Consider the following 15,767-nt stretch of genomic DNA (forward strand, 5'->3'; position numbering starts at 1 on the left):
GTTCGAATCCTGCCTCGGGCATTGATGTGTGTGATGTCCTTAGGTTAGTTAGGTTTTAGTTCTAAGTTCTAGGAGACTGATGATCTCAGAAGTTAAGTCGCATAGTGCTCAGAGCCATTTGAACCATTTTTGCAATGGGTGCTTTCACGGTGTACCCTTCTGACGCAGGGATACCACCAGCGAACACTTGCAGCACGCGAGAAGACTCGGGCATTCGGGCAGCCACAAGAGGAGACGTATCATACTTAACACAATATCAACTAGGGCTCCTCTGACGTCTCTCACCAGCTACAGTACAGGGACCTACTGTCTACCCACGTTTATCCATTTGTTCGCCTACAGCTTCCCTAAGTGCATCCATCTGTTCGCCTGCAGCTCACCATAAGTAAAATGTATCTTCGGCAAGATACTACACCACGTCATAGCTCCCGAGTTTTCTGATAACGATCTGAGGAACAGTCCGTGAGCTACGGTCGCAGGTTCGAATCCTGCCTCGGGCATGGATGTGTGTGATGTCCTCAGGTTAGTTAGGTTTAAGTAGTTCTAAGTTCTAGGGGACTGATGACCACAGAAGTTAAGTCCCATAGTGCTCAGAGCCATTTGAACCATTTTTGAACAGTCCGTGGGCGTGAGGTAGCTTGTGTAGCTCTTGAGATCTCATCTCCTGACCCATACTGGACGTATTTGGGAGGCCGTCCAGAGAAACGGGCTCGCCTTGCGCCTAGTCCGACCAGCCAACGTTGCTTAGGGGTGACGTTTAACCGGCCGTGGCTCCACATGGCTCTCCAGCGCTTTCGGTGCCTCCCAGAACTGATGCTACGACACTCCGCCACCACCAAGAAGGCGGAAGAGGGTCCTCCAGCACTTAAAAGAGGCGCGTCTCTGCGAGGGGAAGTCGTAAAGTCTTAATTACGACAAGAAAAGAAAGAAACTAACAAGCTGCGGCCATGAAATCTGTCCGTTCTCTGCATGTTCATCCTTCAACGCGACGCATTTTTCCAAGCGGTGAATGACATGGCGGAGGCCTTGGTTGTAGATGTCTGCATTTTGGTTCGTCAGGACATCTTCCACCTACAAAAGTAACTCGTCATCGTTCTGGAAATGCCTTCAACGCAAGGCTTTTGTGATCCAAGGAATTGGGAAGTTGTCAGTTTGGATGACAAGTCAGGGAGGTGAGGCATTCATGTGTAGCAGCTTAACGAAACTATCGTTTTGATTCGAGGTTTAATATAAAGTTTTTTTTTTTAGGTTGAATGTGATCCAAACGTTGAGACAAGCTCTAGAGTAAACATCTATTTCATTGACATGTAATATTATCATCCATTCAAAGTTAATCACGGCGCATCACTAAGTTCTTAATGGAGGGGACTTCTGCAGTACGACGTAACAACAGAATTGGTTGATTTGTGTGTAAAACTCATTCAAACAGGCAGTGATAACAGATCATGTAATGAAAGGAAACACACAGTTGCAGAGTTTTATTCATCACCATTGTTTCCTTCTATCAGTTATTTCGAAATATTGTCCAGATTTCATCTAAATATTCTCGTTTTGTTGTCATATAAGATCCCGAATCCCGACCAAGCAGTGTTTGCATATCATGATTCTGTAGCACTAGCAGAAACTACTTAATTAATTGGACCTCACCATGGAATGCTGATACGAGCGTCCCACTAGTTTCAAGAACTTAGCACACACGTAGAAACGCCTACATTACCGCTCGTTCATTATTGTAATCATTCATTCGCATCACAGAATAGATAACGGAGCTCCTTCATCTTCCCGAGTTTTATGCAGTAGTCTTAGAGTTTAGACAACCAACCGTAATCATTAAACCAACCACATTTTAGAGATATGCAATTCCGCTTAAATGTTTGGGAATGGGTTCATATAAACATTTTCAGATTGTTTCTCTAGCGCTCCACTCACGTATAGCACACTGGCAAAATTAACACACACAGCTTTTCGTGCGAACTCTGATTTATTTTATCGCGGTGGCCATTTCTCCCTATGTAGGTGTGAGCCAACAAAGTATTTTAGCATTTGGAGGAGAAAGTCCATGATTGAAATTCGCAGTTTTCTGAAAATATCGCGTCGCAACGAAAGACGCCGTTGTTTTATTGGATGCCTCCTGAACTGTTATGTCCGTGACACAGTCCTCTATTATGTGATAATACAAAATGAGATGTCATTCTCTGAACTTTTTCGGTGACCTCCGACAATCCAGTCTGGTAATGTGTCTATTCCGCGCAAAATTATTCCAGATGAGAAGGAACAAGCGTAGCGACGGTAGTCTCTTTCGCAGTTTTGTCGAATCTTCAAAGTGTTGTGCCAATAAAACCCAGCCTTGGGTACAGTCAGCAGTGTTACTAGGTTCGAGGTCTGAGGCAGAGGGTATGGGGTGTACGCAGTTAATGCTCGAGATCTCAGTGAATAACCTACGCCGCGCACTCGTTAACCAGTCAGCGATTTTTTTCGTTAGAGACAGCCGCTAGAGCGCGCCAGCTCAATTTTTGCCTCTGGCGGCCGTGACGTTAGCTTGATGTTAACGCTCCAGTTCCGGTGAAACGTGGAGGAAGGGATTTCTGAGCGCCTGGGGCGAATCCAGCGCTGCCTGTTGGCAGACTCAAGGAACAGTCAGTGGTTTTCCCCAGAAGTCGGTGCGCGCTGACGTCGCAGCGGAGCACTGCCAGCCAGACAGGTACAGTTGTTAGATTGTTTCCGCGTGTCGATTTTCGCGATCGCTACTGCAGTCGCTGATGTGGAGCAGGCAATGCGTAATTACGACTCAGTTGGGGAACCAGAATAAAACGAAAAATCTGGAGATATTCTTTGGCCCCGTTGGGCCCGCAAAGACAAATTTAGCCTAATTATATCGCGCACACAGGCATTTAAGCGATCATTCTTCCCGCGCTCCATACGCGATTCGATCGGGGAGAAACGCTAATACGTAGTATCCCTCGCTATGAAATTGACGGTGGTCTTGCATAGTATGTACGAAGCTTGGAACTTAAATAGTAGTAGCTATTTATTTACGACTTATACAAAATATACATGTTTCAAGTTTTACTGCTCATCCAAGTAGTCTCCAGCATTGTGTATGACACTGCAAGCGGTGTGGATGTCGTACGCAGCGCCAGTTGTGACTTCGTGGCATTCGCTTCAGAACTGTTACAGAAATTCGTCGCGCGATGTACCGATCCATTCGAAAGGTCGACACAACTGCGCTGCCAAGAATGTCCTACGACCTCCACATCGCTGGCAGTAGCTTGTGCACAGTGCTGGTGACTTCTGCAAAACGGGTTGAAACTGTGAAGCGTTTATCTATTTTGTATAAGTTCCAACCTTCGTATGTAATTGTACATTTCTGTTTATCCTTGCACATCGGTATTACAAGAAGCACATATTTTACCAGTGGCGGCTCGTGAGTATACATTCAGGATGTTCACAAATTTTCAGATTCAGATAAATATGAGAGTGTGTAGCATTTGCATACTTCTCAACATATTTACACATCCACAGCCACTGCCAATAATTAATAATAATAATAATAATAATAATAATAATAATAATAGCAAGAATAACAGTATGCGTAACATGTCTGAAAAAAAGAAGGAATTGTTTCTGTGGAACTTAGCTGTTTTGTACAGTGTAGGGCAAGAACGAAATAATGTTTAAGCCTTCGCTACTCTCCGTTTCGCGTGTATGTCTAAGTGAGAGTCTTAGTGATTTTTTAACTTTTTCGGACAAATGTACAAGTTCCCTAACAAATGTATTAGGTAAAAAATTAACTTTGAGGCTGAAAATCAGATATTCCGGCGTTGTACGCCTGCAACAACTTACGCTTATTGTGCACGTGTTTCCTAAATACTCCCTTGTAGCCACGGTTATTTGATTTCGTCACTTTCTCAGTCCGCGGACCTGGTCTGGGAGGCCCTAATTCCTTTGCAGCTAACTTTTTCTGGTAATTTTCTTTTCTTAAAACAGATGTAACAGAATTCACGCTGACACTGCACAAGAATGCCGATTCCTGCACAGTAAACACCCATCTGCAAAGACAAACTGCCGTTTGTGGAAATGGTTAAATTCGAGCAGTAATATCTACCAACATGGTCACTTGACCAGAATACAAATGAGGCGCTAGAACCGTAAGCCCAACATGTAAGTGAATCGTGAGACAGCTTTTCGCGGAGCGGTTGTAGGCCCTACAGTCTGGAACCGCGCGACCGCTACGGTCGCAGGTTCGAATCCTGCCTCGGGCTTCGATGTGTGTGACGTCCTTAGGTTAGTTAGGTTCTAGGGGACTGATGACCTCAGAAGTCCCATAGTGCTCTTCACCATTTTTAAGAGCTTTTCGTGAATGTTCATTTACACAATGTTGGCCTGCAGCACAGGTAAACCTGACCCACCAGAAGGTCAACTGATGTCAGAAGCATGAATACATGCTACAGTATCACAGTCGACGATGGTGTTTATGGTTCTCAGCGCCTCAGATGGATTACTGTATTATAAAATTCAAAACTTAATATACTATATCTCACTCGAGAGTCGCCACAAACTAGGTTTTTCTATCAGAATAACTATGCCGCGTGGGATTAGCCGAGCTGCCTGAGGCGCTGCAGTCATGGACTGTGCGGCTGATCCCGGCGGAGGTTCGAGTCCTCCCTCGGGCATGGGTGTGTGTGTTTGTCCTTAGGATAATTTTAGGTTAAGTAGGGTGTAAGCTTAGGGACTGATGATGACCTTAGCAGTTAAGTCCCATAGGATTTCACACACATTATCAGAATAACTGTAACACATACCGTGTATAAAGTCATATGAAGCGAAAGTAGAAGTTGCTATGATGTAGCGAATTCTTTCCTTATTCGCGACGGAGAAAAAACCAACACATTGGACTGAACTTTCTCGTATTGAGAACTCAAAAGTAGCAATCTATGTTTCAGTTGGGAAAAACTTCCAGTAGCCAAGACAACATATACTAATTTTACTACCAGTGAGTGAACTGGCACAGCTGAAGTCTGCTGCAGTGACGTAAACTTGTAGGCGAGTCCATGTGAGGCGTTCTTCATAAGAATAAACCTGATGTAAGCAAACACAAACGCGATGATTGGTCAGCAGTCATAACTCTCGTACACTGGCGTTGTTCCGCTCTTGGAAGCAGGTCCAACTTAATGTATGTATTAGAAATCTTATTACTGTCACTGTGTATGAAACTTAAATATATTCTGATGTATTAACAGCCATCAACGTTTTTCGTAATCCTGCTTTAGCTACGTAATTTTCATTTAAAAAATCGTGTACAGTTACAGTCACAGTCTCTGTAACGGGCTTTAACACTACTTGTCCTGTATTTGTCTCGCTGTTCATACGTATGGTGAAAATGGAAGACACTGCTTCCTGCTTTGTAATGAAACGCGCACGCGGAACACCATTAACGGCTAGAAACAAGTTGTTCTTAATGTTTTCAAAATATTACAGAGAAAAATCAGCTTTGACGTTTTTTGGATAAGCGAGTGAAGTCATGTTTAATGTGTAGCGTAAGCGGTAGCGTGAAAGCCTTTCACACGGGTGTGATTGACGGCTACGGTTCGAAACCCATTTTGTTCGGTTTGAATACATAAATCATTTAAATATGAAACTCATCAAATATATGGCAATTAACTTATATTTAACCATCGTTATCAAGAAAAAATGAACGTCTTCTAGTTTCTAATAACATATCGCACGCAAAACTCTGGTATTAATGGAAAATACACATTCTTAATTCACTCTCACTCACTCACTGGTCATAGCGGACTCGAGAGTCCATTACCGTAGCAACGTATTTTCGCCGTCTGTCCCTGTCTTGGGCTATTTCCTTCCATTCACCTTCAATACCTAGGCTCCTCAAATCAGCCTTCACATTGTCCTCCCATCTACGCCTCGGTCTCCCCACAGGACTGTTTCCCTCTAGGTGCCCTACAGTACTCTGCGCGCTGCCCTGCCCTCATCCATTCGAGCTACGTGACCCGCCCATCGCAGCCTACGTGATTTAATAATACTGATTATGTCAGGGCTTGAATAGAGTTCGTGAACGTCTTCGTTATGCAGTTTTCGCCACTCTCCGTAATGTCATCCCTTCTTGCTCTGAAAATTTTCCTCAAAATTTTGTTTTCAAATACTCGAAACGGCATTTCATTTTGCACAGTGAGAGACCAAGTCTCACATCCATACAGCATAAGTGGTAGAATAATAGTTTTGTATATTCTAATCTTTAAATTCCTAGACAATATCCGTGATCAAAGTAATCTACTTAGTGAGAAGTAGCACGCATTTCCCGCCCGTAATCTCTTCTTCAGTTCGGATTCAATCTCATTTCTCGACGTGATGTCCACGCCTAGATGCTTAAATGTGTTCACTTTTTCAAACTGCATGTCTCCAACTCTTAACATTTCCTGATCTACTGCTGTTGGCATTCTAGTAGTAACCAGCTATTTAGTTTTGTCTTCACTTATCCTTAGACCTACATCTTCACTAGCCTTGATTAACGCATTCTTAATTACCGATCTTTTATAAAATCATTACAAAATGAAGCTATTTAGAGAAAAATGAAAAATCAAAAATCGAATACTCTCTGTTTGAATATGCCCACTGCTTTATAGGTCTTCCTCGTGTGAGACCACATCGTCTCACACGAGGAAGAGTGATAAGTGTCGTAGGCACACAGGAAACAACAGTTTTCAGGGCGTCAAGCACACTCTACACATTTTGCATTTTTACTATTGCCACCTTATCACTACAATCTGAACCCAACAGAATTGATCTGAAGCCAACTTAAGGAATCTGTCGCGAGAAATAACGAGACATTTAAGTTGCCAAACGTAATGGAACTAATGCACCAAGCCCTGTGACACGTCACTGCCCCGGATGATGGCGAAATGCATTACAACCCGTCATAAGAGAGGAGGAGGACGTGTGGACTTTTTGGTGGCTCGGTATCGACGTAGCAGTACTGAAATGTATTGCTCAGACTCCGATATGGAAGGAGTTGAGATTACCAGACGACTGGCTCCAATATTCAACCACGTGGTAAAATCCCATCAGTGCGCTTTTCCGGCGCACATAGCTCATGCACAAAAATTACCATTGTTAAAGTCAGGAATTCTTATCACTCTTGTTTTTAATTACAATATTATATTACCTAAAATCGAGAGCGTGTTGTTTTCCGTCCGATCACGTAACAAGCGTATCGCCAGAGTTTTACTATATATAATTTCCTTCTGTTTCAAAATTAAATGACATTCAAAGCTATATTGTTCTCTGCTCGTTTCTTTTTACGTCTTTACTGCAACTGTTCACATAACTGCAGATTAGCTGGGTCACCTGGCTGGTCAGCGCTGTTAAAGTTAAACGCGCCGGTAAAGCTGTTGCCCCGTATTTTCGCCTAGTCGATGAGTGTGTAAAGCACAGCATATAAAACGTATCCTCGTTATCGTACTTGACTGTACTCGAGACAGCTTGGCTTCCGCTCCACGTGAAACGAAATCCAATGAGGTTCTCGCAAACGCGGAAGAATACGTGGTGTAATGTTTACACGAGGTTTGTTCTTATGATGAACGCAGTATAGCTGTCTGTACACGCCGTTAACAGTGCACGTTGTTGATCAATTCCGTCTGTATTTGGTCCACAAGGATGTTACGTGACGCCAGTTACGCATGCGCAGGAGCCCCCTAAAAAGTGCACAACCAAAGGGGCTCTTGCGAACCTCACGCCAAGTAGTAGTAGTAACACTGGCGCACTTTGAGTCTCCTATCGCACGGGCACTCGCGTACCGAGGGGAGCCGGCAGACGGCTGGCGCCTCACGCGAGCGGGGCGTGTGCCAAGTCACGACCCTGGTGAACTGCGGCCGGACAGTTAGCTCTCGTTTGGCACTCCGACACTTGCCGGCCTGTACCGGTTGCTAAGGCCTTTCTGGTACGCTCGGCTCCGTACAACCACTTTTCGTATTTTCTCTCCTGGCGTTCGACTAAATTTTCGCCATCCCTTCAGTTCTTGGCTAGAAAAACCGCACCAGCTCTTAGGGGTGCTTCCCCAGGTGCCGTCACACGTTAGCGTGAGAAACGCATCCGTGGACTGCTACCCGCGTGAACGGGGTGTTGTGGAAAATCCTAAAGCACTGCATACACAGTGCTCTAGGAAACCCTATGACATCCGCGGCAAGCGTGAAGGCTCACCAAATGCCTTCACGGTAGACGATTTTGACTCGCCCGTCATCAGGGCTTACCGAAGGGGTTGGCGACTTTGCGTGATAAACCCCCTTCCCCCGCAAAGAGCGCAGTCGTAGAGAGATTATAGGAAATGGCTGGCTAAAGGAAACGAAAAAGTAATAACGCACACTTTGCGTGACTCAGAAGACGAGTGGGAGTTTTCGTACCGCTCTCGCTGTGTGTTCCATCTGCGAGAAGAAGCCGCTCCCTGGGCCTGCACGCTGTTGTCCACAGTGTCATCTCCAAGTAGCACAGAGAAGCGACCAACCCAGCAGACGTCCATCGCTGTCATGTCTTGCGTGTGCTTGATTCACACACCTGCTGCTTGCACCCCTCGCTCGTATGCAACATTGGAGCTCTTTCTTGCTGCTGCTTCGTTACACGGTAAGACTGCAGAGTTTGTCGAGTGGGTGCTGAAGCAAATACGCTAGTGTGCTTCACTCAACGCAAGGTAACGTAAAGTAAAATTATAACAAAAAACAATTCCTGGGAAAGGATACGTTCTTAACTCACAATTAAAACCCTTTAATTTCTAATTAATAATTAATGAAGAGCAAATAAAATTATTTAGATCTCGTGGTACTGAAACCAGTACACAGTAGATGCCATAACCAATAATACATAGATTTTTGCTTTCGATTTCTTTAGAAATTTTATACAATTCATAGTTGAAACAAAAATCCATTTAATTTGTGTACGCAATATTTTTAGTAGCTCATTTAAGTAATATTTTACAGTACTTGCTTCGTTTTTATGAAAGACGTAATATTTGACAAGTTCATGTAGCAGAAGTAGTAGAAAGGTAGTTTCACCGAAGGGGTGTACAGCTTTGACGTCTCTTGCAATGGCACAGATTCAGCTCAATACTTTCCTGCACGTCGTAGCAGACCTGCTTGACTTGCAGTCGTTAGTTGGCGTAAGTCATGTCATAACTGGTTGAGTGATAGAATAATAACTGTCTTCTTTTCTACTGAGAAGTCATAAGCCTATCTTTAGCTCAAAACCACCTTCCCTTATCATGACTGCAGCATTTTACAAGTGTTCGCTACCTATATAACATTACCGCTTTAGCTTATGCTACGTTCGCAAAAACTGTGGGTTCTGTATTTGTACTCAGGTAGACTAGGGTTGTATGTATTTTTCGGTCACGTAATAAGAATTCTCGGTTGTTCGAAGAGGTCTCCTGAGGCTGAATAGCGCAAAGTCACTTGAATTTTTGCTTTAGCATTTAGTAGCATATTGGTATCTGATTTACAAGTCAGTGATGAAACTCATCCCAGACATTTATAGTATGTTTCTTTAAATTATCTGGGTATCATTTACTGAGTTTCACGTCAACAAAATTATGTGGCCTTGATTTCCTGTCTAGAACACACTTCCTAATCCACCACGAAATTTTCTTCTGCTTTTATTTGGGTAGCTGATCTTATGCTTCAGCAGCGACTGAAACGCAACTTCTTTCCATACGGTGCTCGTGTATGGTCGGGTTCAAGCGATCAACTGACACAACTTAGTAGAAACGTCAGTCCGAGTGGACTAGCAACAACAGGTGGGGGCGCGGGCAAATACACGAAAGCTACTGCGGAACAGTGGAAAGCTTTCGTATCCACGTCCCATGCGAACGTAGCATAAGCTAAAGCGGTAATGTTATATAGGTAGCGAGCACTTGTAAAATGCCGCAGTCATGATTAGGGAAGGTGATTTTGAGCTAAAGATACGCTTATGACTTCTCATGAGAAAAGAAGACAGTTGTTGCAGATGATGGGCCAGTAGCTCTGAGCATAGGGCACCGACAGACCACGATCCACACTTACACTTTCGGGGGGCAGTTGTGTGTTAATTGAAAATATGGAAGGTCGAATCCCGCAGAACAGTCACTAGAGCGAAATAAAGTCGTTTCGTTAGCCGACACAGACGAAACTTAAGTTGCAACACGTTACAAAGCCCCATATGGCAAACTGGAGAAGCCGACTGTAAAATGTACAAAGCGGTAAATGTGCACAAATATGATCTGTTTTTACGTCATTATCCAACTAGTATCTTAATTGAAGCATTGTGTGTCTATGAAAAATCGAGCTATTATGCAATAAAGCTAATTCGTCAATATACTAAACGCCATGGTTTTCCAATTATTTCTGTTACAACTACAATAAATCACTACTGCGTACCATAACTTAATTCATTAGGAACAATGTGTAGCTTTGTGTTGGTATTGATTTTGATTGAAAATTGATTTCGACCTGCTATAGGACAATTGTGCCAAATTTCGACTAATACCAACATCTCATGTTAAACAAGCTAATCTTCGAAATAGATGTCCTCTTCCTCTTAGGCCAGGTGTGGCTCATCAATTAGGACATCATTTTCTATTCTTGGGGAATAAAAAAGCACACTTTCTCACCAACCTTGGCTTTTCTATTGATAAGCAAAGGCCCTTGACCAAGCTAAAAATAGTGTAAGCGAACTGGCGTGTGGAGCATAGAAACGCGTGTAACAGAAAACATTCACACTAACTTGGGTTCGTGCCCTTTTACTATTACTAAAAAGTGTTCTCTCTCTCTCTCTCTCTCTCTCTCTCTCTCTCTCTCTCTCTCTCTCTCTGTTGCGGGAGTGGGTGTCTGTCTGGACAGGTGCGAGAATGTGTATACCTTTACTAGAAAAAGTGTGAATACTTTTTTCTGCTACTTGTATCAAACATTAATTAGTCCACTATAGCCGAGTGGTGCCGTTTCCTTCATTTTGCGTATTGTCCCACCTAGAAGTTTCCGTTACCTGTGTTGTTATAAATTAGTGTAAGAACAGAGGAAGACACTTAGGTAGAAATTACACTCTTAGAAAAGAAATATGGGTCTTCACTTTTAAGTCTGGCGTACGGGTATCGATAAGTGTTGTATTTTGATTTATGTCATACGATAAAAATTTGCACTTTTATTTATTCGCCATTTTTAAGCATTGAAATGAACACATCATTTGCCACTAAATTGAAGGCTGAAATATTATATACAACCAATTGTCCATGGAAAATAGAAAACTTAGTACACACATGATATCCAAAATTATCGTGGAAAAATTGGTCGTCTAATATTATTTTCCTTGACTTGACTTGTTCTGTATTACTAGTTCATGTAGCCTACAGAGCCAACTAAAATGTCAAATATAATCGAAACCGTACATTTTACATTAGTTTTATGCATTCTTTCGCAGAAATTATAGCATCGCAATATTTACTTAATAGATTTTGTATACATTGGATCTAAACGGGCTGGTAATTCGGTTCTTTCGTTCGTTTTACATGCATTTTTTTCGTGATTCCGTATGGAGATGCGTATTCACGACTTGTCATGGAGACAATTTGCTTAATTACCTGGTCTAGTATGTTGTTCCAGTACAACTTAATGGGGGCCTGTTCACTTCATAAATTGCCAGAACAATTGAGAGTTGTAAGTCACATATAATAAAACATGGGAACAAAACGAAACCTTTCACCGGTTATTAACAGTAGTATCCATATCATACTCAAACTGATTTGCCGACGACTATGGAAGATTACGTGTAAAATGAAACAGATACTGAGTTTTCAGAACTGTCTGATTTTGAACAGTAAGTTAGAGACTTAGCAGTGCTTGAAAAGAAAACAACTTCTTGTTCCTGTAGTACAGGCATAGGCCAGCATCTCTGAACTGCCTTGTGTATAGCACTATAGCGACACATTTCAGTGTTACTAATATGTATCAGGTGAGTTAGATTTTTAATGCCTTCTAATCTTCCACAGATAAAATATCTAGTATATAAAAAAATTGACGGTAGTTCCAAATAATTACTTGGAGTAATATATTTGTAACGTATCTTACAGTCGTTCCACAATTAAAACATGTATTGTATGTACCTTATGTGTTTGCTTTTTGCATCTAGGAAAAGAATAACATTTAGAGTTGTCTCTAAACGTTGAAACATACTTTGGTGTGCCCCAAACGTAAAAAGAGTGTGACATGCGGGTATAGGCTACACGCTAGGAAAAATGTCCGTAGAAACTCATGTTGATTTACATACAGACTTAAGAACAGTAGTTTCTACCATGACAACTTATCTGATCCGTAATAGAACATTAAAGAGTTTAAATATTGAAATGTGTATCTTCCACTACCTGTTCACCACGCGATAATTTCCTTTTTTTTGTGACACACTTTTGAGGAAACCTTGAAAAAGCTAATGATGACACACTTCACAAACATGAGTTAATATCTTAAGTCACTTGGATCCCACACTGTGTAAGCTATGGTATCTTGTTCTACACGCAACAAAATAGATATATTTAAAAATAAGCTTTCTTATTTCTGATGGAACTTTGCTGTTCTCTCTCTCTCTCTCTCTCTCTCTCTCTCTCTCTCTCTCTCTGTGTGTGTGTGTGTGTGTGTGTGTGTGTGTGTGTGTGTGTGTCAGATTTGACATAGCCTTTAACTGGTTGAATTGGAATCATTAAGTCCTTACTACTTTTTAACTGAATGCTTCTATTTTGTGACACCAAAAAATTATTTTCCTTATTTATGATGAACTCTTAGACATATTGTCTATAACGACCCTTTCCTGTAATTTTCCATCTGTCAAAGACTACAGGATAAACTAAAAACATATAGCAAGAGCCATATGCATACTGGAAATGTTACGGCAGCCTGAAGCTATGAACTGGTCATTCAGGTGTGCCTTGATAGCTCAGTTTGTAAAATACTAAGAGTTTAAGATTTGAGATTCAGGTACAAAGTAGGAGAACAAAGTTTTTAATCACTGGGAAGGTGCAGTTTTGTGTTTATATGATAATAACTGTTGAGCTTGCCAGGATAATGTAAGCGATTGTTACCTTTTTGTTTCAGATTATTCCTGTGCTCTGGTCGGTGATATACTTCTTCAGGGTCATCTGTATATTACCAAGAACTATTTTGCATTCTATTCCAACGTGTTTGGATACGTTACAAAGGTAAGACATAGCTGGCCACATGCCTTTAGTCATGTAAAATATTACTTTTACCATCAAACAGTGAAGCAATTGCAGCTTTGTACATGAATAAATCTGGTGAAAGCTTACATTGTCTTTCAGTTTGCTGTTGTTGTTTTTAGTTTAGAGACTGGTTTGATGCAGCTCTCCATGCTACTCTATACTGTGCAAGCTTCATCATCTCCCAATACCTACTGCAACCTACATCCTTCTGAATCTGCTTAGTGTATTCATTCTTGGTCTCCCTTTATGATTTTTACCCTCCACGCTGCCCTCCAATACTAAATTGGTGATCCCTTGATGCCTCAGAACATTCCTACCAACCGATCCCTTCTGCTAGTCAAAGTGTGCCACAAATTTCTCTTCTCCCTAATTCTATTCAGTACCTCCTCATTAGTTATGTGATCAATCCATCTAATCTTCAGCATTCTTCTGTAGCACCACATTTCGAAAACTTCTATTCTCTTCTTGTCCAAACTGTTTATCGTCCATGTTTCAATTCCATACATGGTCACACTCCATACAAATACTTTCAGAAACGACTTCATGACACTTAAATCTATACTCGATGTTAACAAATTTCTCTTCTTCAGAAATGCTTTCCTTGCCATTGCCAGTCTACATTTTATATCCTCTCTACTTCGACCATCATCAGTTATTTTCCTCCCCAAATAGCAAAACTCCTTTACTACTTTAAGTGTCCCATTTCCTAATCTAATTTCCTCAGCATCACTTGATTTAATTCGACTACATTCCATTATCCTCGTTTAGCTTTTGTTGATGTTCATTTTATTTCCTCCTTTCAAGACACTGTCCATTCCGTACAGCTGCTCTTCCAGGTCCTTTGCTGTTTATGACAGAATTACAATATCATCGGCGAACCTCAAAGTTTTTATTTCTTCTCCATGGATTTTAATACCTACTCCGAATTTTTCTTTTGTTTCCTTTACTGCTTGCTCAATATAAAGAGTGAATAACATCGGGGATAGGCTACAACCCTGTCTCATTCCCTTCCCAACCACTGCTTCCCTTTCATGCCCCTCGACTCTTTATAACTGCCATCTGGTTTCTGTACAAATTGTAAATAGCCTTTCGCTCCCTGTATTTTACCCCTACCACGTTCAGAGTCTGAAAGAGAGTATTCCAGTCAACACTGTCAAAAGCTTTCTCTAAGTCTACAAATGCTAGAAACGTAGGTTTGCCTTTCCTTAATCTATTATCTAAGATAAATCATATGGTCAGTATTGCCTCACGTGTTTCAAAATTTCTACGGAATCCAAACTGATCTTCCCCGAGTTCGGCTTCTACCAGTTTTTCCATTCGTCTGTAAAGAATTCGTGTTAGTATTTTGCAACCGTGGCTTATTAAACTGATAGTTCGGTAATTTTCACATCTGTCAACACCTGCTTTCTTTGAGATTGGAATTATTATATTCTTCTTGAAGTCTGAGGGTATTTCACCTGTATCATACATCTTGCTCACCAGATGGTAGAGTTTTGTCAGGGCTGGCTCTCCCAAGGCTATCAGTAGTTCTAATGGAATGTTGTCTACTCCCGGGGCCTTGTTCCGGCTTAGGTCTTTCAGTGCTCTGTCAAACTCTTCACGCAGTATCATATCTCCCATTTCATCTTCATCTACATCCTCTTCATCTACATCCTCTTCCATTTCCATAATATTGACCTCAAGTACATAGCCCTTGTATAAGCCCTTTATATACTCCTTCCACCTTTCTGCTTTCCCTTCTTTGCTTAGAACTGGGTTTCCATCTGAGCTCTTGATATTCATACAAGTGGTTCTCTTTTCTCCAAAGGTGTCTCTATTTTCCTGTTGGCAATGTCTGTCTTACCCCTAGTGATATATGCCTCTACATCCTTTCATTTGTCCTCTAGCCATCCCCGCTTAGCCATTTTGCACTTCCTGTTGATCTCATTATTGAGACATTTGTATTCCTTTCTGCCTGCTTCATTTACCACATTTTTATATTTTCTCCTTTCATCAGTTAAATTCAATACTTCTTCTGTTACCCAAGTATTTCTGCTAGCCCTTGTCTTTATACCTACTTTATCCTCTGCTGCCTTCACTATTTAATCTCTCAAAGCTATCCATTCTTTTTCTACTGTGTTTCTTTCCCCTGTTCTTGTCAATCTTTCCCCAATGCTCTCCCTGAAACACTCTACAACCTCTGGTTCTTTCAGTTTATCCAGGTTCTATCTTCTTAAATTCCCACCTTTTTGCAGTTTCTTCAGTTTTAACCTACAGTTCATAACCAATAGATTGTGGTCAGAGTCCACATCTGCCCCTGGAAATGTCTTACAATTTAAACCCTGGCTCCTAAATCTCTGTCTTACCATTATATAATCTATCTGAAACCTTCCAGTGTCTTCAGGCCTCTACCATGTGTACACGATCTTCTTTCATGTTTCTTGAATGAAGTGTTAACTATGATTAAGTTATACTCTGTGCGAAATTCTACCAGGCAGCTTCATCTTTCATTCCCTACCCCCATTCCATATTCACCTAGCCTACTACT

At 41.6% G+C, this 15,767-nt stretch overlaps 1 protein-coding gene across 4 annotated transcripts in view; it reads left to right on the plus strand.

Moving 5' to 3' along the window:
• The window catches only part of LOC126198840 (GRAM domain-containing protein 2A-like), a 274,175-nt gene that overhangs the window by 236,060 nt on the left and 22,348 nt on the right, over positions 1-15,767 (plus strand). For all 4 annotated transcript variants that reach the window (XM_049935420.1, XM_049935419.1, XM_049935421.1 and 1 more), the window contains one exon: positions 13,116-13,219. In XM_049935420.1, coding sequence (XP_049791377.1) covers positions 13,116-13,219 — 104 coding nt within the window. The remainder of the gene's footprint in view (positions 1-13,115; positions 13,220-15,767) is intronic.

The sequence above is a fragment of the Schistocerca nitens genome, chromosome 8 (genome assembly GCF_023898315.1).
Source record: "Schistocerca nitens isolate TAMUIC-IGC-003100 chromosome 8, iqSchNite1.1, whole genome shotgun sequence".
NCBI lineage: Eukaryota > Metazoa > Arthropoda > Insecta > Orthoptera > Acrididae > Schistocerca > Schistocerca nitens.